This window comes from Taudactylus pleione, unplaced genomic scaffold (genome assembly GCF_031769625.1).
Source record: "Taudactylus pleione unplaced genomic scaffold, aTauple2 ptg000100l, whole genome shotgun sequence".
Classification (NCBI taxonomy): Eukaryota; Metazoa; Chordata; class Amphibia; order Anura; family Myobatrachidae; genus Taudactylus; species Taudactylus pleione.
The window spans coordinates 714,170-740,073 of NW_028284502.1; the positions used below are offsets into that span (position 1 = coordinate 714,170).

Genomic DNA, 25,904 nt, shown 5'->3' on the forward strand with positions numbered 1-25,904 from the left:
AGAATTTGTGTGTTTTTCTGCTCCTATGCTATTATTAACCTCAATAACCTTAATTTCCACGCATTTCCAATCTATTCTGCACACCTCACACCTCACAATAGTGTTTTTATATCCAAAAGGTTGCACCGAGGTAGCTGGATGACTATGCTAAGAGATACGAGTGGGCGGCACAAACACGTGGTCCATCTAGGAGTGACACTGCAGTGGCAGACAGGATGGCAGTTTGAAAAACTAGGCCCCAAACAGTACATAATTCAAAGAAAAAAAAAGAGGTGCAAGATGGAATTTTCCTTGGGCCCCTCCCACCCACCCTTATGTTGTATAAAAAGGACATGCACACTTTAACAAACCAAACATTTCAGCGCCAGGGTCTGCCACACGACTGTGGCTGAAATGATTGGTTCGTTTGGGCCCCCACAAAACAAGCTGGCAATTTATCTGTCCCTGCACAAACTGGCTCTACGGAGGCAAGATGTCGTCCTCATCCACCGATTCCTCACCCTCTTCAGTGTTGAGTACATCCTCAACCTAACAGAGTATTAATTCGTCCCCGCTGGAATACACAACCACAGGTGTCTCTGTACGTTCTGGAGGCTGGTCTCCTTGGAAGAGTTGATAATTCATTTTATGAACATCATCTTCTCCACATTTTGTGGAAGCAACCTCCTACGCCTTTCGCTGACAAGGTTCCCGGCTGCACTAAACAGTCTTTCGGAGTACACACTGGAGGGGGGGCGACTCAGGTAAAATAGAGCCAGTTTGTACAGGGACCTCCAAATTGCTTCTTTTTCCTGCCAGTACAGGTACGGAATATCTGACATGCCTACTTGGATGCTGTCACCGATGTAATCCTTTAACAGACAGACGCACGCTTGTCGCTGCTGCTTTGAGGATGCAGGTGGAATCTAGACGGGATTTGGAACCGGGGACACACTACCTCCATCAATTGTCTAAATCCCACTGCACAAATGGCGGATACCGGACGCACGTCTAACACCAACATAGCAGTCAAGGCCTCAGTTATACGTTTTGCTTCAGGATGACTGCTGTCGTACTTCATCCTCATCGCTAGGGACTGTTGGAGGGTCAATTGTTTAGTATAAGTAGTGGTGTTCCTACTTCCTCTCTGGGATGATGAACAACTCCCAGCAGCAGCAACAGCACTAGGAGGAAGTGGTTCTTGATCTTTCCCTATTTTATTTTTATCGGAGAAAGTTTTGTCCTTCATTTATGTTATATTGATATATACGTGCGGCTAAGGCGCACACAAACACAGAAAATATTTTTTTATATTTGCTGGAGAGTAGTGCACTTCGTGGGTTACACCACCCTTTAAGAAATGAGCCAGCCGGCTCTTTACTTATGGGACACAGGCGCACGCTTGGCGCTGCTCCTTTGTTGATGCACGTGCAGCCACAGTGCACACAAGTCACAAACACAGAAAATATTTTTTTATTTGGTTTGGAGTGTACTTTGGGGGTTACAGCACCCTTTAGCGGTCAAGCCAGCCGGCCCTTTACTTATGACACAGGTGCACGCTTGGCACTACTTTGTTGATGCACGTGCGGCTACTGCGCACACAATTCACAAACACAGAAAAAAAATATATTTTTTTTAGCACTTGGGGTAGCACCCCTGACGGACAGAGCACCCCCTGGACAACACTACAGCACCCCTTTAGGACTGGGACACTGCCCAGGACTTTGGAGTGGACACAGCCCCTATGGACAACTGACTGCACAACACAGTTCAGCCAGCCCCTATGGACTTTGAAGTAGTGGACACAGCCCCTATGGACAACAGCAGCACAGCGCAGCACAGCACAGCACAGCACAGCACAACACTACACTACACTACACACTACACAGCCCAGCCAGCCAGCCCTAACTCCCACCCTCCCTCTTCACTGTCCACAGCCGAGTGAGAAAATGGCGCCGACGCGGGTACCTTATATAGGATCCAAAACCCGCGAGACCCGGAAGGCGGGATGATGACGTTTTGCCTCGATTTCAGATCCGAGTCAGGCGGGAAAAGTCGAGCCGGACTCGGATCAGCCTCGGATCGGGGAGCTCGGATTTCAGAAATCCGAACCCGCTCACCCCTAATTAATATGTGTGATGTTGCTGTATACACATTGATGCCATTATTTGGAATACACTGAACTGCCTTCTTCCTGAGGTGCCCATATGTTGTATTTCAATTGTAAACATACAATCTAATTTTACATTGATCAAATGCAACTAGGCCTATGCTGAATAATTTACATTTTAGACTATTTATGGATTAATTTTTTATTGTTATTTTTATTGGTATTTATTAATGCATTGCTATACTTCTTATTACCCCTACTCATTAAAACCATTAATTCCTATTTTGCGCCTCGTATGCATGACAATTACCATTTGAGTCTATAGTGGCACAGGAAAGCCACTAACATTTGAAGCAGCACTAGGAATTAAAACAAACTCAAAACCATTACATGAGCAGTTACTTCTAATTTAGCTTTTTGTTCAAGAGCGCATTGAACCACGTTTTTTTCTGACATCTGATGTGTTTGCAGTCAGATTTGGTTGATTTTCATTCATTTTAATACTGTAAAAAATCGTTCGTAGTTCATGAAATCGTTGGTCATGTATGGCCGCAGCAGCGTACTTACTACCTTATGCTATCTACCTATGAATGACAAACGTCTGTGCGTCTGCATGTTGAAGGCCGACCTGCTCGCTGTTTTTCTGTCCAGATCTGCAGCCGTCATCATTAGTATCTAGACTTGCACACACTGGGTCCACGCCCACTACACTCCCACTGGATGGAGCAGTACCATGCATCTGCATAGTCGCCGCCCAGAAACACCCAATTCATGAAAAGATTGGTCCATCAATGGATGGAACAATCTGCAATCTCTGGGCCTGATTCAGCAGATGACAGATTTTACCAATATGGTAATGCAGCAGGAGGCGTCACGCCTCCTGCATGCATTACTGGTCCAAGCTGCATCCTAGGATGCAGCATCGGATCATCTGCGATAGCATTGGCCAGCTAAGTGACCATGAGGGTCACCCAAGCCTGCCGCTGCAGATGCACAAAAAAGGCCAGGAAATCTCTGTCAGCCAACAGAGATTCTGGCCTCCTCACTAAAATCCCCAATGGCGGTGACGTGCCTGTTTTTGGAAACTGAGGCCGTCACCGCCCAGAAATACAGGCAGGCTGTCAATCACTGACAGTCTGCTTCCACACTGCACGCAAAATCGCAGTACGGGTTCTGCGCGATTTTGTCCACTGCATCCTCCACTGAATCAGGGCCTCTATGCAAGTACACATGGCTCGGCGCAGGTGTAGTTGCTGATTTCTTTCTACAATGCATATGCAGTTTTCAGCTATACGTGAGATCCGTCAGCATTTCCACTTGTATCCTACCCAGAATCAGGCACTAAGGGCTCTATTTACTACAATCCGCATATTGAATGCGGATTGTAGTGTGATATTACCGAGTGAATTCACATTGCGAATTCGGGCAATATCACAGGGATTTACTATAAATCCCTTGCAGGGACAGAGCTTGCGATAAAGCTCTGTCCCTGCGGAAAAAATACCGCGACTAAGAGCCCGCGCATGCGCCGATCCACCGTCGCTGCTACCCCCCCACCGACGCTAAGCCCTGCCCCCCGCGACCCCCCCTCCCTTCATTACACTTACCTGCATCCTCCTGGCCTCCGGTGATCTTCTCCGGGCTTCCCGGTCAGGTGATCTCCCATACTGCACTGGGACCCGATCACCTGATGACCAGGCAGCAGTGCACTGTGGGAGACCAGCTGACCAGAGAGGAGCCATCACCGGAGGCCCGATCACCGGTCCCTGGATTCAGGTAAGTAAAAAACAAAATGTTTCCATTTTTTTTTCTTTTTTTTACAGCAATCAGCATGCGGTCTGTTTAGACCACATAGCTGATTACTGGTACCGGCTCCCGCCTCTGCTCTCCCCGTTAGAGCAGAGTGGGAGCCCGGTAACCAGGGGAGACCCTGGATAACGCCACCTCCAGGTGGCGTTATTATCACAGGGCTTCCCCCGGTATTTTTTTGCAATTTATTTTTAGTAACTCTGGTCGGATCACATTTCCCATTACAATTATGTGAAATGCGATCTGCTTTACTAAAAATAAGTGATACTTAGGGGTTGGAGTAGAATTTTACTAATTCTACTCCAATTGCCCTGTAATAACTACAGGTGAAAATAAAATAATGTGAAAAGGGTGTGAAAACACCCTTTTTCACTTTATTTTAGTAAAAATAATGTTAATAAATAGAGCCCTAAGTGTTTCTGTGCTTGTTTTAGTATGTCTTGTACACAAGATGGAGAGTTGGATCTGATGTTTGTTAAATTTTATTAAAAACTTATAGCGATGCAAAGCAAATTGCTAAAGCATGGGTGTCAGAGACGAGCGGTTCGGATTTGCTGAAAACCGAACGCAACTGATCGTTAGGGTTCTGAGTCGAACGGAGTCTCGTCTCGGATCACCCTGGGATTCTGAGTAGAACACAGTCCTGACTCTGGTCTTTTCGTCAAGTTTGGAATTCAGATCTAAAAACCATATCTCGCGTGTTTCGGATTGCATGTATGTCCTTCCCTCGTGATTTCAGGTGCCATTTCACAGAGGACAGTGTATGGAGAGGACGTGGGCTGTAGCTCATGCTGCAATACTACATACTAGCCACCATTAGAGAGTTGTAGGTAGATGGAGTGGGTGGGAAGCATGTAAAAGACTGCAGGCATCTTTGTCACTGTGTATGTTTGTTTGCCAGATATTAGCTAGCCAGTGGCGTATCTATAATGGGTGCAGTGTGTGCGGGGTCCAGGTGGGCCCTGCACCGCACACACTGCACCCATTTTGTTTTTTAAACTTACCTGTCCGAGGTCCCACGTCGGGTGTCACTGCTGCTCATAACACCGGAAAAATGGCCGCTGCGGCCATTTTCCGGTGTTCTGCGCATGCGCAGTAGACCCCGGGCACTAGAGTGTGCCCGGAGTCTACTGTGCATGCACAGAATGCCGGAGAATGGCCGCCATGGCCATTTTTCCGGTGTTCTGCACATGCGTAGTAGACTCAGGGCACACTCTAGTGCCCGGAGTCTACTAATGCTCTGGTGGCTGGACAGCCGCGTCAGTCGGCTGCCAGCCACCAGGGAGAGAGGAGGGGGCCCCGCACATGGGCCCCCTCCTCTCTTAAAATGCCCCTGTAGCTAGCGCCTGCAGTCCAGTACACACAGGCTCTTGTGCATGTCTGTCAGAAGTGAACTTGAAGTGAGCTGCACTTACATGCAATTGTTTTTCGTAGATGTGCTATATACTTGTTAAACTGCCATGTGTTTGTGCCGTCGCTCTGTCGCTTAGTTTAGCCAGTTAGCTCGCTGCAGCCTTTGGCCAATACAGGATTGCCGACAATCTATCTGCCTCTTCCGGGAGAAGGCAGCTAGATAGTCAGAGCGCGGGTGTGATGCAAATTTGTAGGCGCGGGCGTGACTGTGTGATTGCGTCATCGTGACCACGCCCCCACTATACAATACCGAGATTACTGGCATTGTGCAGCCGAGGGCGGGGCCTCGATGATGCGTTTAAGTGCAAATCGTGTCATCGTCTCCCCCAAACCGGCCAATTGCAAGGGGGAGCAAATGGTGAGGGGGTGGGGGTGCGTGGTGCCGACTGGGAGACTTGCCTACTCTTCCGGGGGGCTGGGAGTACCACCCAATTTTCAGGAGGCTCCCGACCATTGCAGCTTTGATAGTGAACACATTTTCATCTTGCCATTTGGGGGTGAATTTGCTGCCAACTCTGCATCAACACAACTGTGAATGGAGACTTGTTTTCTGCCACTTGGGGTAAATGAATGATATTCTAATTGTAGTGATTATGTGCTGGAGCATCACAAGTTATTAGATTCCCTATAACCTTGTCATGTATGTTAAATATATGTCCTGTATTTATCAAGCCTGGTGACCTACAGCTGACCAAAAATGTGTTTTTCAGATGGAAGATTACTTATTTTTCTAAATAAGTTTACGGACTCTGGGCCTGATTCAGCAGTGAGCGCAAATGCAGTGCAGATTACAGATTATCGAGAATCTGCGTGCACGCAGGACCCAATCTGCGAGTGTGCACAATGGGTCCTGCGTAGTAGCACGCAGACCCTTGAATGCCTCTGTCCGATTGACAGACAAGCAGAGGCACTTAAGGGGCGGTGCGGGTGCGGCCGGCGTTCCCGGAAAAGTGTCCATACCATTTTCCTGGAGTGGCCAGCCCAGGATCTGCGTTGATCAATGCAGTGTCCTGGGCTCGCAAGCCAGTCAGTCTGAGTAAGCTGAAGCTTACTCAGCTGGCCGGAGGCCCGGTGCCGTCCACCGATGGTCACGATGGTGATCCCAGCCTGTGACCTCCGTCGCATTGCTGTGATCGCAAATGCAGCTGGAGGTGTCATACACCTCCTGAAGCATTTGCATCATAGCAAGGATCGCAATTGCAAAGTTGTCTGCGTGCATACATCATATATCTATAGCCTGCGTGCATACATCATATATCTATAGACTGCATGTAGCTTTGCATTTGCAATCCTTGTTGAATCAGGCCCTCTGTCCGGTGACTTATTTGAAGCCAGAAAGCCTCCCCAAAAATACAGAAGTGTAAATCCAGGAACGAGATAACAGTTTATGGGCCTGATTCAGCAGTGCACGATAGTTGGTATCCCGACAGGGGTCGGGTAAGTATACTTACCCTCCCCCTTCTCCCCCTAACTCTCCTTTCTTGTAGCCTAACCCCAACCCTCCCCACCCGCACCCTAACCCTCCCCGTTAGTGCCTAAGTCTCCCCCCTTAGTGCCTAACCCGAACCTCCCCTCACTGGAGCCTAAACCTGCCCCTCGGGGTGAATAACCCTAACCCCCCCAAAACCTAACGCTAACCCCGCTATGCTATCTAAATCTAATCCCCCCCCCGGAATTACCTGGTTCAGGCTGGCATCTCTGTTCCAGCGTCGGGATTAAGATAGGCGTCAGTATTTCGATGCCTATCTTAAGTCCTGTGTCGGACTTTCAGCATCGGGTTTGACACCGGCAGCACCACGGCCGCCGGTCTCATAACTACATCATCCCCACCACACCCCCTGCACACAGACTATACTTACTTTTCCACGGACGCAGCAGAAGTGGTAAAATGGCACCAGCAGCATTTTCCCGGAGATTTGCACAAGCGCAGTATACCCTGGTACAGTGGGCCTGAATTAGAGATGGACGGATTTACATAGCCGCACAAAAGCAGCTGTGCAAATCCGTCCACCTCAGATGCAAACACAGAAGGAGTTGTTAGAAATCTCTTTGCTGCATTTGCGATCCCAGCACTGCGACAGACATCGCAGGCTGGGATCACCATCGTTGCTGGGATCAGTGATGGTTGCTCCTTCGTTCAAGCTGTAGGAGCTGAAGCCTCCCGCAGTCTGGCCGATGCCTGGTTACACAAGAGTCCAGGAACCTACGTCTGCCGATGCAGACCCTAGCCTTGTTCGTCCCGGGAATGGTGACCAGGCACGCCCCTGCTCTGCCACCCAAACACTGCAGCATGTCAATCATGTTGCGGCTTGGAGGGATCAGTGAGCGATATTGCAGGACCCGTCCTGCACATGCAGAGAATGGGTCCTGCGCAGGCGCAGACCCCTACACATCGGAGATGTGCATTCATCCTCGGATGAATGTACATCTCTTAATCATGCCCTGTGTCAGAGTCTATTCGGCACATGAAAGCGCGCGCGAGAGAGAGGGGGCCATCACAGAGACTGCACACAGGCCCCCCCTTCTCTCTTAAATCGCCCCTGCATAACCTAATTTATTTTCCACATGCCTGCAGCATTCCTCACTGTGCTTTTAAAAAGTGTGCAGGATGCTCAGAGATGTGAAAATTGAGCAGCAAGATAGTTAAAACCCAGCAACATATGACCGATAATCCCCAGTCACTGCAGGAAATCCCACTTGTATTAATTTGCTTCCTTTAAAAATGTTTCCTGCTCCACTGAGTTTGCTGCATCAGATGCTGATCTCTTGTAAAATGAAGAAAAATGCAGTAACAATAGGCTGCTTGATGCATAGTACTGTATATTTCTTTACAACCATATCTCTCACTGAGGCCTATGTACTAACACTGCGCAAAGGAATGAATCTAGCAACTAATCACAGTATCTAATCAGATATTTATTTTTTCTGTCTTGTTAAAAATTAATGAGAGGAAACATCTGCTTGGTTGCTGTGGTTCTAGTGCAAATTTGCACCCTCTTAAATTATAAGTGACAATTTATGATTGTTATAATGTCCTAATCTGCAGTTCTTTGTGACATTCGGCTCCTGCTTTCATCCCTTCCAGCATTGTCCCAGACATAATCCAGGACAAATTGATTGCGCGCAAAAAGGGCATGCCACGTGGGGCAAGGGGTGAGACCACATCCGGTGCTTTTGGAGCAATAGGTTCTCGCCACCTTTCCTCCTGTAAAATCATTTCAAGTGGCTGCTGCTCGTGGCAACCTTACTTCACAATAGCCCGGCCTTTGGAAGGCTGCCCACCATCCCACCAGGTCGTTCATCCCAATTTGAACTCTGAGGTTGGGGGGGTAGGATGGCACCAATATATATCGATATCTTGCATCCTGAAACACTAAAGATCGATCATCCGCAATCAGGGGTTGCTGACAAATTGTAGACTCTGGGTCAAGCACACAACACTGGCCCAGTATAGATATTTATGCACAAACTGAGCCAGGTAGCCAGTTTGTGCATAAATAATAAACAGATTTAGGCATCCAGTATCACATGGAGAGAATATGAAATATAAGGAGAACATTTGCTACAAGAGGAAAGTGGATGGCGGGGAGCAGATAGCAGGAGGTGGAACCGATGGGATGAGAGGGGACACTCAAAGAAGTGGAAAGCTAGGGAGAGGCACCCATAATGTGGCATCAGAGACAAAAACATTTGTATGGCGCAGAATGAGAGAAATACAGAGACAGATGGGGAGACATTGGCACACATACAAAGATTGAGGCAGATAGACTTAGAGTTAAAGAAATTCACATACAACATTTGAGACAGTCAAACACAAAGGGGGTGATAGAAACTCACACAGGAGCAGACGCAAACTCAAGGTGCTTAGCATGGAGGGGGCAAAGGACTAAGGGATGGGCAGATAAGGAAATGTAAAGTTAGGGCAGGAGGGTGGACTGTACTTGGACCTGGTGACTGATCTGTCTTAGCACCACACCAGACAGATACTGCTCACTCTACACTGAGAACAGAGCAGGGGCAGATTGGACATATGGATCACCAGCAATTTCCCTTGTGGACCAATGGCTGCCAGCAGGTCATTTCTTTCTTTATCTTGTCTTTTTTTTTTTCCAACCATGGGGGAAATTTGTGGCAAGGAGGGACGTTGTAGCTGTGAGGCTGGGGAAGGAGAATATATGGTTTTAAGTTTACCAAATAGAGCCCTTAATGTTAGGGTTACTGATAGGGTTTAGCTAAAAAGTGCTTGTCAATATGTCAACATGCTGAATGTCGATTTGGTGGATGTGGACATGACGACCATGACATCAAAATATATAGCGAAGCCCATTTATGTACTGAAAAGAATACCGAGGGGCCATGCAAATGTTGCGTTCAACATGGTTCGTGCAGGTACACAGTTAAGGGGGGTATCCACTACAAGATCTGAAAACGACTGCACGATTGCGACATTGTAATCGTTCAGTCATTTGTCAGTCGTGTGATGAGCCTGCACTGAACGTGCAGACGTTCAGTGCAAGGTGATTAATCATCTGGAAACCTGCTAAACCTGATATCGTCAGGTTGACCAGCATGTTGGAACGAGATGATAGATGTCTAAATGACCAGCGGGCACGCGCATCGCTGGTCATTTTAGACACTTTTGTAAACGATTGAACGTACACATTAGACGATATATATCGCCCGATCCGGCGGATAGGGCCGACATATATCGTTCACATCGGCAAATGTGTACCCACTATGGACAGCCATGCGAGCTCCCACAGGTTGTCCATTTGGGTCGTTCCGTCGGCCTGCATGTAAGGCCGATGGAACGACCCAGCTGCTGACGCCAGGCAAGTGATTGGAGCCGATATATCGGTCCGTCGGCCATCGCATCGCCGGGTACACACAACGGTAAGTTTGTACCCAGCTTTACTCTTTTCCCAAACCTAAATCAGGCCCAATGTTCACTGTAGCTTACCATCAATGCAATAAAGCAGGTTATGCCACATAGACCAGCAATGTAACAGGCAGTAGAGATGCAAAGGCTTGTAAAGATAAATGCATTAATATCATAGTACACGGGGCTCCATTAAACAATGGAACAAGCTGCTGGCGGTATAATTATTTAAGTACCATTGTATATTGCAGTGATACTTTTATACCATTGGTTATTACATGAGTTACCTGTCTAGCAGTGTCTCCGTTCTCCGTGTGCAGCCTAATGCTGCCGGCGACAGGTTACTATGAAATGAGCATGCTATAAGGCGGTCTGAGCATGTGCATGGCACTACAGCCCGGCAAGGATTAAGCAGATTAAGCATAGTCCGGAAGGCTACAATTAAAACTGCTTACATATGGTATGGTCAGTTTCCAGGAAAGCCTTCAACCTTTAGACAGGAGCAACAAGTATGGCTGCTGCCAGCAATTAAAATGAAGGAGCTGTTACAAATGACACCTTATTAAGGGGATTTTGTACTCTTACAATAAAATACTATTTCGTCTGCGTAAGTTTATGTTGGGAGTGTTCCATTCTTCTTAAAGAGCGTGACTGTAATTTTCCTGTATATGAGAAGGACACATTATACTATCATGATTTCAATTTATTTTTAGATTATATGGAAAAATAAATAACTAAGCTGCTCATTCCAATTCATGTAGGAGGTAGGCTACAAATAGATGAGAGTGTTATAAATGCACAGAAACAAATCCATCCAGCTACATTACGCTATTAAAAGCCTACATTGAAAGGCAATTAGGACCAACTTCATTATACATGAAACAAGCAGATAGCACCCTACCTCTCGATTGATGACATCTGCCATTAGTAACAAAAACGTATAAACATAAAGTAATGTTTATAAAAAAAAAGCCAATGGCGTCTAACTGCCGCAACCTTCAAAAAATTGAAAAAATTAAATTATCATCGCTTTTTATATCAACTCTGAAAAATATTTATATAAATATATATATAATATTATATATCTTTTTTTCTGGAATAATATTTAAACAAAATAATGTTTTTATTTATTATGACTGTATTATTCATTATTTTACTGCAAAATATATATGTTTAGGAACAACCTTGAAATTTCTGAACATTTGAGGCAAACGGTTGTATTGACAAATTTTTTATTTTGTTTGGAATGTTCCTTGCGAATCCTGCCCTGGGGAAATATGTCCTTATTAACTGTATCCTAGATAGTCTTTCCCCATGGAACTTTATTCTGCTTGAGTTAACCTCAATCTGTCGTCTAATATGGTTGTCGGAGGGTTCCACCTTCATCCTTGCATTAAAGCGTTAATAAAATGTCAGTGTTTGACAAAAGTGTGAGGTAAGGTTTTATTATAGTCTCTGGTACGGCTATGCTTAGTATGATGAATGTACTGTATTCTTTGGGGGAGAATCGTGCAGTATATAAAAAGACGCAGGCCAAGATTTTCTGCTGTCATATTTTAATGAGTATCTACCATATTAAACTTGTAGCACAAACGCCCACGCATCACACTGGGATGCTGGAAGCCTGGCAGGCAGTATCCCCCAAGGACGGTCTGCCTGATTTTCCTCTGCTCGTCTGTACACACAGCAGCTATTCACGGTTCCTATACTGCAGTGTCTCACCAACTGGAGGGAGGTGGGAGTATATGTAATGTACAAACACATTGCACAATTACCTGGCACTGGGGAAACAGGGATCTGTAGATCTAGTCAGATTATTTTTTATTATTATTTTGCAGTCCTATGCACTCATGCAAAGACTATTATATCAAACATGGTAACACAAAGAGGTAAAAATGCATAGGCATGTGTTTGGTTACCTGAAGTACACAGAAAAAAAAACATACCTCAATGACTGTATTATAGGTCCTATAAGCATAATATAAGAAGTTATGTATTGGGGGAATGTATCAAGAACTACATGCAGGCACATGGGCTCCAATAGGATCTTGGGAGCCAGTCCCTCAGAAGTAATGAAAGGTAAAGTGAATGCTCGTGTGATCACTTTACTTCCAAGCACGGTCCTGGCAGAGTTACTGTGCATGTCTAAACGGCAGGGATGTATCTATAATGGGTGCAAGCACACGGGCCCCTGGGTCCAGGGGCGGCCCACACTCCTCACACCTGCACCCATATAGATATACATACCCGCTCCGGCAGCACGGTGCTATCTGCAGAGCTGCAGAAATCACCGGGAAAATGGCCACTGTGGCCATTTTCCAGAGACTCGTGTACGCGCAGTAGAGATGTCATGGTAACGCGGCACAGGTGGCATGTTCCCGGAGACCTTCGCCTACCCAGTAGACTCTGGCACAATGCCAGAGTCTACTGCACCACCGATGAGGAGGGGACCCGATCAGAGCCTGCACACAGACCCCCTCCTCTCTTAAAACGACATTCTGCTAAGCGACTTCTATCCAAGAGGGATCTGAGGCAACGCAGAACCTAAACTCCATTATACGAGCCGGTACGAGAAGCATGGCAGACCTTGTATCCAGGTACTGGAGCAAACGCAGGATTTCTAGAGGGGAGAGGTTTCCATGTGTTCCCCCCCCTTTGTGTTTGCCTATGGGGTACTGAGGACGAAGTTCTGCAACTGTTGGACATAACAGGTGCTGTATGGCTAGAGGCCTTATGACCAGTGTTAACCATCTAACTAAACCTAAACAATTAAGTATAAACCATCTAGCTAAACACATTCCACTAAGAACTGTAGTGTATATCATTACTTTGAAAGGTAAAGCGAACAAACATAAGGTGAAAATGACAACCATATATAAAAGTCCCTTACCCTTGAAATGCCCACAATCTGTTCATCTGGGAGCAGACTAATGTGCACGAAACAGGACTCAAAGGCGCCATCTTCTTTCTTCTCTAGCAGATCTTTCCCCTGTATAAGCATGACGTGCAATGTGTTGGAATTCACATCATAGTCCATAGTCACTTCAATCTGTCCTACGGTAAAGTCTTGGCCGAAGTTATTCCCAATGGAAGAGATGGAGCTGAGAGAATCCGTAGAGACGGATTTCTTTAACATCCCATATGGCGTCATTTCCATCTCTCTGTTGATCAATTCCATATGGCCAAATTCCGTCATGCTTTCATAGGTGTCATTGAGATTCCTCACATTGTTTGCAGAATTGCTATGAGCAGCTCTCTGTGGAATGGAAGAAAACACCATAGTGAAATAGCAACAGAATAGTGGATGAGATGACAATGTATCAATTTTCACACCTATAGCCAACAACATTTTCATAGATACTAAATCATACTATATAGCTTCTTCTTAATGCAAAAGGTACTGTATCCTCTAAACATTAAGGAGCTCCATGCTGCACATACACTCATAAAATGCTGACGCATACATCAGTTGGTAGACTGTTGTGTATTGTTGACTTATTTATCCTTATGCCTGGAGAGGCGAAACGGTGTAGGGAACAGATTGGCAAATGTACACCGAGTACAAAAAGGGTGTGTCCATATAAAAGCGATGGTTAGATGTAGACACACACGTAAATAGAGCTGTCCAGCGGCATATCTCATCGAAGTGGCATACAGTCAGGATACCGGTGGGCGCTATCCCGTGGTGGGGGGGCTAGGTTTAGGGACACCCAGGGGGACTTAGGGTTAGGCACCCCACGGAACGGTTAGGGTAGGGGAAGGTGGGGTTAGGCTTAGGCACCACTAGGGGGGTTAGGGCTGGGCACCCCCCCCTAGGAGGGTTAGGTTTAGGGTGCGGGGAGGTGTGTTAGGTTTAGGCACTAATGGGGGGAGGTTAGGGTTAGGCTCCCATAAGGGAGGGTTAGGGGTGGAGAGGGGAGGGTTAGGGTACTTGCCTTCAGCTGTCTGGATTTTGACCTGCCGGGCTGCCGCTGACGGTATTTGATTCAGCGGCTAAACAGCCACTGGCATTACATACCAATTCATCCATTTAACTAATTTTAAATTAGAATGTAATCAATCTTCACCTTCACTGAGAATGTCAACATGCCTGCATTCTTAATGTCGGCACTGGCAGAATGTTGTCATGGACAGAATATCAATATTCTGTCTGTCGGCATTCAGACCATGTCTCAGACACAGATCAAGAGAGGTAAGTAACATAAGGGGGGTACACAAGGGGATAACGACTCTGGGCTGGCACACAAGGGAGGGGGGGGAACTCTGGGCTGGCCCACAAGGGAGGGGGGGGGAACTCTGGGCTGGCCCACAAGGGAGGGGGGGGGGGAACTCTGGGCTGGCCCACAAGGGAGGGGGGGGGGAACTCTGGGCTGGCCCACAAGGGAGGGGGGGGGGAACTCTGGGCTGGCACACAAGGGAGGGGGGGGGGAACTCTGGGCTGGCACACAAGGGAGGGGGGGGGGGGGACTCTGGGCTGGCACACAAGGGAGGGGGGGGGGAACTCTGGGCTGGCACACAAGGGAGGGGGGGGGAACTCTGGGCTGGCACACAAGGGAGGGGGGGGGGGGGAACTCTGGGCTGGCACACAAGGGAGGGGGGGGGGGAACTCTGGGCTGGCACACAAGGGAGGGGGGGGGACACTCTCGGATGGCACGCCAGGGGGTGGGGGGACTCTGGGCTGGCACGCCAGGGGGGACTCAGCAAAGAACACTTACCTAATTGCTGGGGGGGCAAACTGTGAGAAGCAATCTTGTGGGACTCCATTCAACGTAATTTTCTTCATTTGGCACTCCAAGAAAAAAGTTTGGAAGCCCCTGGTTTTGGGTTAGGGTTAGTTGACAAGTCAATGGAAAATGCATTGTCAACATGCCGACTGTCAACATTAACAGGGTCTACATTATATCAGTGTTGACTTTGTTAATGCGACATACTGTCCATGTCGAATTTCTGAATAGCACACCCACTAGTTCTACCAAGGAAAACTACAGGGCCCTAATCACCCGAGAACAATTCTACCTTTGTGTTATAATCTATTTATCGAAAACCACAGCGTTGTTTAAATGAGATAGTGAAACCATTTAATGCCATCTGTGTTGGTGTGAGTTTCTGCTCAGTGCTGCTTAATATAGTGGCGGTAGATTAATATGCAAAAAAATAATAAAAACAACACAGCAGTAGTAGTTTACAAATAAAATATCCCTGCCAATAGTCTGACAATAAGACAAATGTTGACAGACAGCCATAGCAGACCATTACTTAAATGAACCAACAGAAGATTGCATGAAGCCGTTAGTAAAAGCCACAGATTCACAAATGCTGATCAGCAGAATGGGAACATGCATGTATGTATGTATGTATGTATGTATGTATGTATCCTACTTGCCTACTTTTGCACTCTCTCCTCCAGGAAAAGCTCAGAGGAGAGGTGCAGCTGACAGGTGGGGGCGGGGCCTGGCGCTACGCATTACTAGGCCCTGCCCTCATGCGAGGAATGCCACAAATAGCAGGTTGATCGAGTGGAGGTGGGGCCAATATGAAGTTATTTTCATAGGATCACGTCATGTTGGCCCCGCCCCCTCACAGTTTTCTCGCAATTTGCTGCATTATCCTCTCCAAAGTGCCCACTTTGCTAGGAAGTGGACAGAATGCGGGAGGGCTGCTTTCTCTTCTGGTGGTCCGGGGGATTGCCCACAAATTTGTGACTGCACTGCCAAAAACAGCGATCGGCACAAAGGGTGTTCATCATCATTTTACCATTTTGTGAATCTACTCAATAAAAATAGAACAATTGTCCGAGAACAATATCTTGAACATTCTGTGAATTAAAATACTCTTAAAACCAAGCCAAATATAATCCACATGCTCGCAGTTGGTCAACATGTGCTTACCTTCTTCTTTACCTCAGCGTATGATGTCCCATATTTGTGCTTGAGATATCGATAATCATAGTTGGGGAACGGTGAAGGTGATGGGTAATTTCCTGATCTGTACAGTTTCCATAGGTATAGACCCACTACTCCAAGTAGCGTCAACGCACCAGCAATGTATATTCCTATTTCCCATCCTGGCGGACTTGTGATGACTGTCAAGCAAGTGCATAAGTTATTGATGAGTGCTTTCATGTAGAAATATAAATGACACATAACATTCAGATGATGGCAGCCAACATATAAAGCATTCTAAATGGGTTCTAGAACCATGTACGTCACTTAGTGATCAAAGCAAGAATTTTCTACTGTGCAACATTTCTGGAAGTCCTAAAGCTCAAACAGCCCGACTAGGAAGTGTATTCATGTGTTATACCATCAGTAATGAGCAATGAATAATACAAAAAAAAAAACTTTTCCCAAACCAACTGTAAATTACTTATTTATATATTTGAAACTTCTACCTAAGAGGACAATAAAATAAAATAAATTATTTGGGGAGAAACAGCAAACTTTCAGAAATCAGAGAGAAATAAGTAACTCTGGGAGCAGGTAAAGGGCCTGATTCAGAGCTGTACGCTCTGACCAGAGCGCTCGCTCTGCATCAGGACCCTCCTACCTTTTTTTGGAGTGTCCTCATGGACGCTCGCATAGCTGTGGGTTACCACCCACAGCTATAGCGAGCGTCCATGATGATGGTCGTGATGGTCTTGACCATCGCGACCATCGGGCTTGCGATGGAGACCCTGCGGTAGGGTCTCGCTGCCGCAAGCCCTGGAGTGATTTTGGCTCTATCAGAGCCAAAATCACTCCCACTGACATTACTAGTGATGTCAGTGGGGCCGGCTTGAGACGGTAGGCGTTCCCATGGGAACGCCTCCGTCTGGCAGGCACGCCCCCAGCACGCCCACCAAAGGGGGCGTGCTGTCAATCAACATCGACAGCACGCCCCCTTTGGTGCGAGACCCGGAGCGATGGAGAGCCCGTCGCTCGCTGGGTCTCGCTCATGCGCACGACGGAGCTCCCTCCGTCATGCGCATGCGCAGTGGGGGAACATCGACCCGCTTGCCAGCGTACTGCCGCTCACGAGCGGGTCTGAATGACCCCCAAAGCACACTAGACTTACCCGTTACCCTACACCAGAAATTGCCAACCACGGTCCTCAAGGTACACTAATAGTCCAGGTTGTAAAGATAGCCATATTTGAGCACAGGTGTCTTAAGAAGTACCTTAGTTATTTTGATTTAACCATCTGTGCTCAAGCATGGATATCACAAATACCTGGACTGTTAGTGTACCTTGAGGACTAAGGTCAGGAAACACTGCCTGTTATAGAATTACCCACCATAGGTAAATATAATTCTTAGGATATTAAAAACATCGAACTTTACTAAACCCTCTCAAGCAGCAGCATGTGTATATGACATTATAGCATGGGACTATCCCGAAATAAAATAAAGGAACTGCTCATGTAGACAAACGTGAGTGAGCTCTTAGAATGTAAGTTCTTATGAGCAGGGCCCTCTACCCTCTTGTGCTTCTCCATTCTCTACTTTCATCTACTTCTTGCTCCCCATTAGAGCACCTAACACTTGGTTGCTTTGCTCTGTTGCTTATCTGGGTGTTATGGTCGCGAATGGTCGCGAATGGAGCAATGTCTATTATCCATGTAATGTATTGTATTGTACTGTAAGTCACTTGTAAACCTATTTGTTTATCTACTTTGTAAGGCGCTGCAGAACACTTGTGGTGCCATATAAATAAATGATAATAATAATAATAATAATAATAATAATAATCTGTATATCCTGAGGGCAAGTTCCCTGTGCTCACACTTATTTGGCAGATGTGTAAGGCCTCTGGACCTCAATTGGATTGCCTCTGGCCCAGTCTGAACATTTGTCAGCTCCCTGTTCTTGCTCCTGCTCCAAGAGGATGAAGATTTGCTCACCAGCACCTTCAGGCAGAGGCTTCTTCAGTTCAGCTGTTTGTCCATGATGGTCTCTGGCACTGGGCATCATAAATCTCTGAGAATTCATCATTACATAATCAAAGGCTGCATGGTGAGCCCAGAGCCGTAAATAGAACTTTTTGGTGCCCTGTGCCAGAAAGAGCATTGGTGCCCCCCTCATTTTTCAAAGGGACATAATGCACCCAAAATAAAGCTATGGCTTCATGGGGAAGAGCCAGGGAAGAGATAGGAGAGGCCAGGAGATGCTGGGGATGAAATAAGAGGAAGCTACAAGCAAGAATGATAATAAATAGAAGTTTGACAGGCCCAAACAGCGCCCCCTGACCTGTGGTGCCCTGTGCGGTGACACTGGCCGCACTACCCTAGCTACGGCCCTGCGTGAGCCAATCAACTGAATTTTGGCACTGTATATGAGCCAAGTACAAATCATGGTGCCATACGCTTCCCGATCACAAAAGAGCTAACATTTGCTGTCCAGATGACGTCGCTGGGATCAAGATGAAGAGGCGGCATGAGTCAAACTGAGGTTCTGGCATGAACCCCTTCTAAGAACAGTTGGACATGGGCAGCACAAAAAAAAAAGGTGTGTGTACTAGTCAAGGTTGGCAGAACAGGTACTGTAAGGTACCCTTGTTAAATTAGATGCCCGACCTGGTCAACTAAAGCCCTAGAATATTCCCCAGCCCCCAGTGTGCTCTTTCATTTGGCATTAATCCCAGTGGCCATCTTTGACTGGTGAAGGCATTTCGCTTGCACCAGTTTTCCCCCTCATGTGTAACTGAACTAAAAATCATACATTTAAGGCCCTGTCAAAGCCCCACTAAACTACCAATGGCATTTGTACTGTGCAGTAGGTGCATATTAATCCCTGGCAGAACAGGAGGCTTTCTAACCAGTGAGACGTCTTGGCAGTAGGCTCAGTACACTAGACACCAGGGAGGTGGATTTTGGTTGCAGTAGAACCCTTCTCAGCTGAATGAATCCCATTCTATTTACCAGCCTAAACAATACAGTTTTCCTGCCAAAACCTCTGCATATTGGTAAATAATGGAATAGGGATGTAGTGATGACACCTCTGGTCTCAAAACCGATTGCGGAATCCCAGCAAGGGATTTAACATAGGCATCAAAATACGGACGCCTATATTAATACTGACAGATGAATACCGAGGACGCCAGGGACTCTAGCGAGGTTAGGGTTAGGTTTGATGGGGCTTAGGGTTAGGCACCCCTAGGTGGAAGGGTTAGAGTTAGGCACCACTGGGGTTAGGTTTAGGGTGCGGGTAGGGGGTGGATTAGGTTTATGCACCTCTGGGGGGGAGGTTAGGGTTAGGCACCACTAAGGGAGGGTTAGGAATTGGATACTTACCTACCCCAGTCGGGATCTCATCCTGTCGGGCACCTGCTGTCGCGATTTGAACCGGCGTCTAAACAGCCGCCAGCATCAATCCCATTCCATAAAATAAGTGGTTAAATCTGTGTAGTCATAGTAAGTATATTGGCAAAACTAATTATCCCTGATCACCCTGCATATAGGTTTAAACATTAGCCAGGCCTCCATTAAAGGTAGGCTTTTGGATATATAACTATTTTGTTTTACACTGTTATCACTGTGTTGTTGCTGTGCTCTGTACTAGTTTGGACAATTAGCCCATTGTAGAACAAACTATTTAGTCTTTAATGACAAAGACAACTAGATATTAAAAATATTTAAGATGGGAGGGATACTACATGAAAGGGAAAACACATCTGAGATCTTCTGCCATTTGTGAGTTTGTTTTTTTTCTTATTAATCTAAAGGGGATATATTATTTAAGTGCTGATTTTGGTATCAACAAACGCTTGGGGCCAAATGTAATAGGATGAGAGTTTAGAAAATGTGAGAGTTTTCTAACACTTTTTAAACTCGGCCAATGTGATAGAGTCCGAGAACAAAGCAACAGAGCAAACTCGCATGTTTTTCAGGCTCAAAACATTCTCAGGTATTAAAATCTCATCCAGATGTTTTCCCATTTTGAAGATAGAACTCGACCAATGTGAAAGTTTACTGCTAAACCCTCACATTTTCTAAACGCTCACCCCATTACATTTGGCCCTTGGAGTTAGTGCAATTTATTCCAAATTAAGTATTTGGTAAACATATGGCAACACAATACTAAAGCCTACTGCTTTTTCACTTTTTGATGCACATTGTGTAACTGTATTTTACAGCTCTTTTAGGATTTTTGTTCACTTAGAATTTTTTTGTTATGCTGCAATCAGTGAGCTCTGAATTTACTAGATGCTATAAGAAAATAAACAGGGCCGTTGACTCCTCTGCGGGGCCCAGATACGGAAGGGGGCGTGTACAAAACGGGGGCTTGGCAACAGAAAATACTATGGCCCCCATTTACTAACGAGTTTTATCACCAAAACGAGTGATAAATTTCACTGTGTATTATAAATGGTGATCCAGCCAATCAGCTCCCAACTGTCATTTTTCTAACAGTTGACAGTTGGGAGCCTGGAGCACCATTATCATACACAGTGACATGTATCACACATTTAGTGATAAAACTCGTTAGTAAATGAGGCCCTATGTGTGATGCTGGGAAGTTGCGCTGCACACTGCAAAGGGGGTCCTTTGTCCCCCTCAGCAGCTGGCACAGACCCCCGCTGGATCCCTCCCACGGGCCCAGGTAATCAGTACCCACTGCCCCCTTCTCTGGACCCCTGGAGATATCTGAAGGAAATGGTACTCTCTGTAGACTGAATGAAATATTGTTACATATATGTACTTAATATATCTTAGTATCTTCAATATAATAAGTTCTTATAATATGTACTTCAAATACTGTGTGACTATGCTGACTAAATATGAAAGAAATATTTTTTACCTATATTATTAGATTTTTATACACCCACTCACATTCATTTGGAGAATGGATATTTCTGTAAATATTGAGGTAGATCTTGTTTTATCCCATTATGTAGCAATTCATTTATTTAGCAGTAATCTACTGTTTTTAATATACAGTAACACTGTCAACGTTATTAAAATCTAAATGTCGCATTAAGGTAAGATATGCATCTATTTTTAATTATATCTTGGTTTTATTTTTTATGTTTTCGCAATGCAATTAGTCACAAAATAGAAACTGGCTTGCTCTCGGCGCATCATCTGTTCACTAATTAATATAATAATTAGACGGGTTGAATAGTGACATTTTATGATTAACTTAACAATGTTTCAATATACTAGGAAACAAGAAGATTTTGATGCCTCTGAGCAATCACTCTCCGAAGTTGTAACCGGTGACCTAGAACGTGTGAGGCGGTTACTAACTATTTTTGTTTGACGTTAGAGAGACTAGATTGCTATTCCTCTCACAGGGAGAGAGAGGACGATGGAACATTTTGCTTTTGATCCAAGGGTGAATGGACTGTGAGATTCAGCCACACTCTTTATGCGTGTACTGTATTCCCCTCTGCTACAGTCACCTTGCTTTAACTCCTCTTCCCTTAGTTCCTGAATATGATTGATACAATAGGATTTTACTAATGTAACACTAACATTTGGAGAGGTTGTTTGTCAGTGTATGACATATACTATTATATATGATAATTATTGTTAAATATTGTAAATTTTTATTGACTTTTGGATTCTTGAAATATTGTTACTTTACTGTACAATATTTTGTTCACTGTATTCAGCTATTTTTATAATATACATCTAAAACAGTGGTGTCAAACTCGGGCCCTCCAGCTGCTGTGGGACTACATATCCCTGCATTCCCTGCCACAGTTTTAGCATGCCCTAATAGCAGTGCATGCTGGGATTTGTAGTTCCACTGCAGCTGAAGGGCTCGAGTTTGACAGCACTGATCTAAAAGGTGTCCGCATATGGTATGATATTGCCGTTTTCGACCGATTGGAACGTCAAATAGTTTATAAAATTGCAGTGTGTAGGCATGATAACGATGCACATGCACGCTCCCGCTGGTCGTTGGTGGTGGTCTGTGGTCTTTTGAACATGCAGAATGATCACGACCTGTCTTTCACGATTTGAAACACATTGTTCCGTGTGTACGCATGACGAATGATTTCATTGACGACGAACGATTTGTCGTCACTTTTCCTGCCCACTCCCCTCCTCCATTTTTTGCCAGCCGACGGGGAGACAGAAGATGCATCGTGAGGTTGTTTGCTGTCAAACAATATATTGCCAATGATTTGCAGTCGTTAACAACCCATCTATATTGTTTGATCGTGTCTACAATCGTTTCAAGTGTATTATTATTATTATTATCATCCTCATCATCATTTATTTATATGTTGCCACAAGTGTTCCGCAGCGCCTTACAAAATATATAAACAAATAGGTGACCAAAGACTTACAGTACAATACAATACAATACAGGACAAGTACAAAGACATGGATAATATACATTGCTACATTAGCGACCATAACACCCACATAAGCAGCAGAGCATAAGCAACCAAGTGTTAGGTACACTAGTGGGGAGTAAGAAGTAGATGAAAGTAAAGTAGGGAGAATCACAAGAGGGTAGAGGGCCCTGCTCATTAGAGCTTACATCCTAAAGGGGAAGGGCAGACAAACAGGTGAGACCCAGATAGGGTAGACGGGGAGGAAGGAGCATATTATCATAGCAGGTACTGTGGCATAATGTGTACTCGGGGTTCTGTAAGGCATAATTTTTAATAACATTGACAGCATATCATATAACGATTTTATTGGTAGGGGCCCACACACCGTAATCTGGCCAATAAGCCAAATAGTTTATGACAAAAAAAATGAATAACCTTAGCGTGCATGTGTGTGTACATAGATTGTAAGCTCCACTGGGGCAGGAACTGATGTGAATGACTTAAATATTCTCTGTCTGCACTATATAAATAGTAATAATAATAATTTTATTTACAGTGCCTTGCAAAAGTATTCACCCCCCTTGGCTTTTAACCTTTTTTGTTACATTACAACCTGTTATTTATTTATTTTTTTAAATCTGAATTTTATAGTCTAATTTGGTGAAGTGAAATGAGAAAAAAAATATATAAAAAAGAATCTTTATAAATAAAATTCTGAAAATTGGCATGTGCATATGTAATTACCCCCTTTGCTATGAAGCCCCTCAAAAGTTCTGGTGCAACAAATTACCTTTAGAAGTCACATAGTGAAATGAAGTCCACCTGTGTGAAATCTAAGTGTCACATGATCTGTCAGTATAAACACACCTTTTCTGAAAGGCCCCAGAGGCTGCAACACCACTAAGCAAGAGGCCTCACACCATGAAGACCAAGGAGCTCTCCAAACAAGTCAGGGACAAAGTTGTTGAGAAGTACAATTCTGGGTTGGGTTATAAAAAATATCCAAATCTTTGATGATCCCCCGGAGCACCATCAAATCCATCATCATCAAATAGAAAGAACATGGTACCACAACAAACCTGCCAAGAGAGGGCCACCCACCAAAACTCACAGACTGGGCAAGGAGGGCATTAATCAGAGAGGCAGTACAGAGACCAAAGGTAACCCTGAAGGAGCTGCAGAGTTCCACAGCAGAGACTGGTGTATCTGTGCATGTGACCACAATAAGCCGTACACTCCATAGAGCTGGGCTTTATGGAAGAGTGGCCAGGAAAAAGCCATTACTTAGTGATAAAAATAAGAAGACATGATTTGAGTTTGCCAAAAAGGCATGTGGGCGACTCCCCAAATGTATGGAGGAAAGTGCTCTGGTTAGATGAGACTAAATTGTAACTTTTCTGCCACCAAGGAAAACACTATCTGCCTGATTCAGACCCGTTCACTAGATGCGATCGCTCGCTCCCAGCGTATGCAAATCCAGCGCACGCCCAGCAAGGCAGGCAATCGCTTGGCAAGGAATTAGCACTCCCACTATGTCTTGGCGAGCGATCACTTTGTGTATGCAGACGCCCACCAGCCATTCATAAGACGCCCATTTGCGCACGTCATCCCCAGGAAGTGCATGAAAACATTGGTACATCGAGCACCATCGGATGTGCTCGCAGCGCTTGAGGTTGAATATACTGCCCGCAAGCACTGCGCTCCCTTCAGTGTATAATTCAACCAGGAGACGTGTACTATGACGCTGCCTGTTAATTATGCATGCCTCTGAAACAGCATTTAAACACTCAGGCAGGTCTGCGTCCACAACTCCACTCCCCCGTTACTCTTGCCCTGCCCCTGTTACCACCCACAAACAGCCTCTCCTGTCACTCATTAAACTTGGCTATGTTGAGCGAGCGAATGCTTCCTGATCTGTCACAGTGGTTCGCACACACGCAATGTGATGCATGTGCAGAACGCAAATATCGGCCAACAACGAGCGATCGCATCCTAGCGAGCAGGTCTGAATCAGGTCCTATGTCTGGTGCAAACCCAACACATCCCATCACCCCAAGAACACCATCCCCACAGTGAAACATGGTGGTGGCAGCATCATGCTGTGGGGATGTTTTTCAGCAGCAGGGACTGGGAAACTGATTAGAGTCGAGGGAAAGATGGATGGTGCTAAATACAGGGATATTCTTGAGCAAAACCTGTTTCATTCTTCCTGTGATTTGAGACTGGGACGGAGGTTCACCTTCCAGCAGGACAATGACCCGAAGCATACTGCTAAAGCAACACTCGACTGGTTTAAGGGGAAATATTTAAATGTGTTGGAATGGCCTAGTCACAGCCCAGATCTCAGTCCAATTGAGAATCTGTGGTTAGACTTGAAGATTGCTGTTCACAAGCGGAAACCATCCAACACGAAGGAGCTGGAGCAGTTTTGCCTTGAGGAATGGGAAAAAATACCAGGCGCAAGATGAGGCAAGCTCATAGAGACTTATCCAAAGCGACTTCCAGCTATAATTGCCACAAAAGGTGACTCGACAAAGTACAGACTTTAGGGGGGTGAATAGTTATGCACGCTGAAGTTTTCTGTTATGTTGTCCTAAATGTTTGATTCACAATATAAAAAAAAAAAACACAACAAGTTACTGGCATGTTCTGTGAATGAAATGATGCACGACTTCAAAAAATCCATTTTAATTCCAGGTTGTGAGGCAACAAAACATGAAAAATGCAAAGGGGGGTGAATACTTTTGCAAGACATTGTATATAGTGCTCTTTCTCCAAATAGAACTAAAGGAGCTTAACAGGTAGAAATAACAAGATAGAGAGGTTTACATTTTCAAAATAGTATAGAAATTAAGAATATAATATCATTATTAAGACGCACCACCGATGATCGCACCAGCCCTATGGAGGCGCAGAATTTCCATGTGAACATGGCCGCCTGTGTTAGTGCAACTACGTATTTAGAATCAGTCGCTGACTGTGACACACCTGCATCTGGGAAGCCACCCCCGTTACCACCCAGAAACAATCACCATGAAAGCCAGAGATATTTTTATTGTGTGCGAGATCGCAGAGGCAGGCTGTGACACGCCCCAAAAACGGTTCCAATGCACCTGTGTTTTTGCCACAGCTCCTCGTACCTCCCACAAACACTCACAAAAGGTGAGTGAAAAGTCACAGTGCGACTACGGTAATATACCTTCACGCATGCGCAGTTTACTGATAACCGCTGAACTGCTTAAATATACGCACGGCTAATGCACAATGTCGGTGGTCTTAAGGGCATGTAATGGGAGTTTCCGGACAAGTCGCTGGAGTGTTTGCGAACTCAGATGCATAAATAGTTTACATTGGAGACCATACTATGATGGGGAATCTGCCCCTAGCATGGGACTGGTGCAAATTCTGATAGTGCCGCCAATGGTTATGTCCAAAGATGCACTAAGAG

General features: G+C 45.4%; 1 protein-coding gene across 1 annotated transcript in view; it reads right to left on the minus strand.

The window, feature by feature from the left end:
* SYT12 (synaptotagmin 12) overlaps window positions 1-25,904 on the minus strand; it is a 116,247-nt gene that overhangs the window by 37,937 nt on the left and 52,406 nt on the right. Inside the window, exons 3-4 of the mRNA XM_088470397.1 lie at window positions 16,079-16,272; window positions 13,081-13,446 (exon numbers count right to left, since the gene is read on the minus strand). Of these exons, the coding sequence (XP_088326523.1) occupies window positions 13,081-13,446; window positions 16,079-16,272 (560 nt within the window). The remainder of the gene's footprint in view (window positions 1-13,080; window positions 13,447-16,078; window positions 16,273-25,904) is intronic.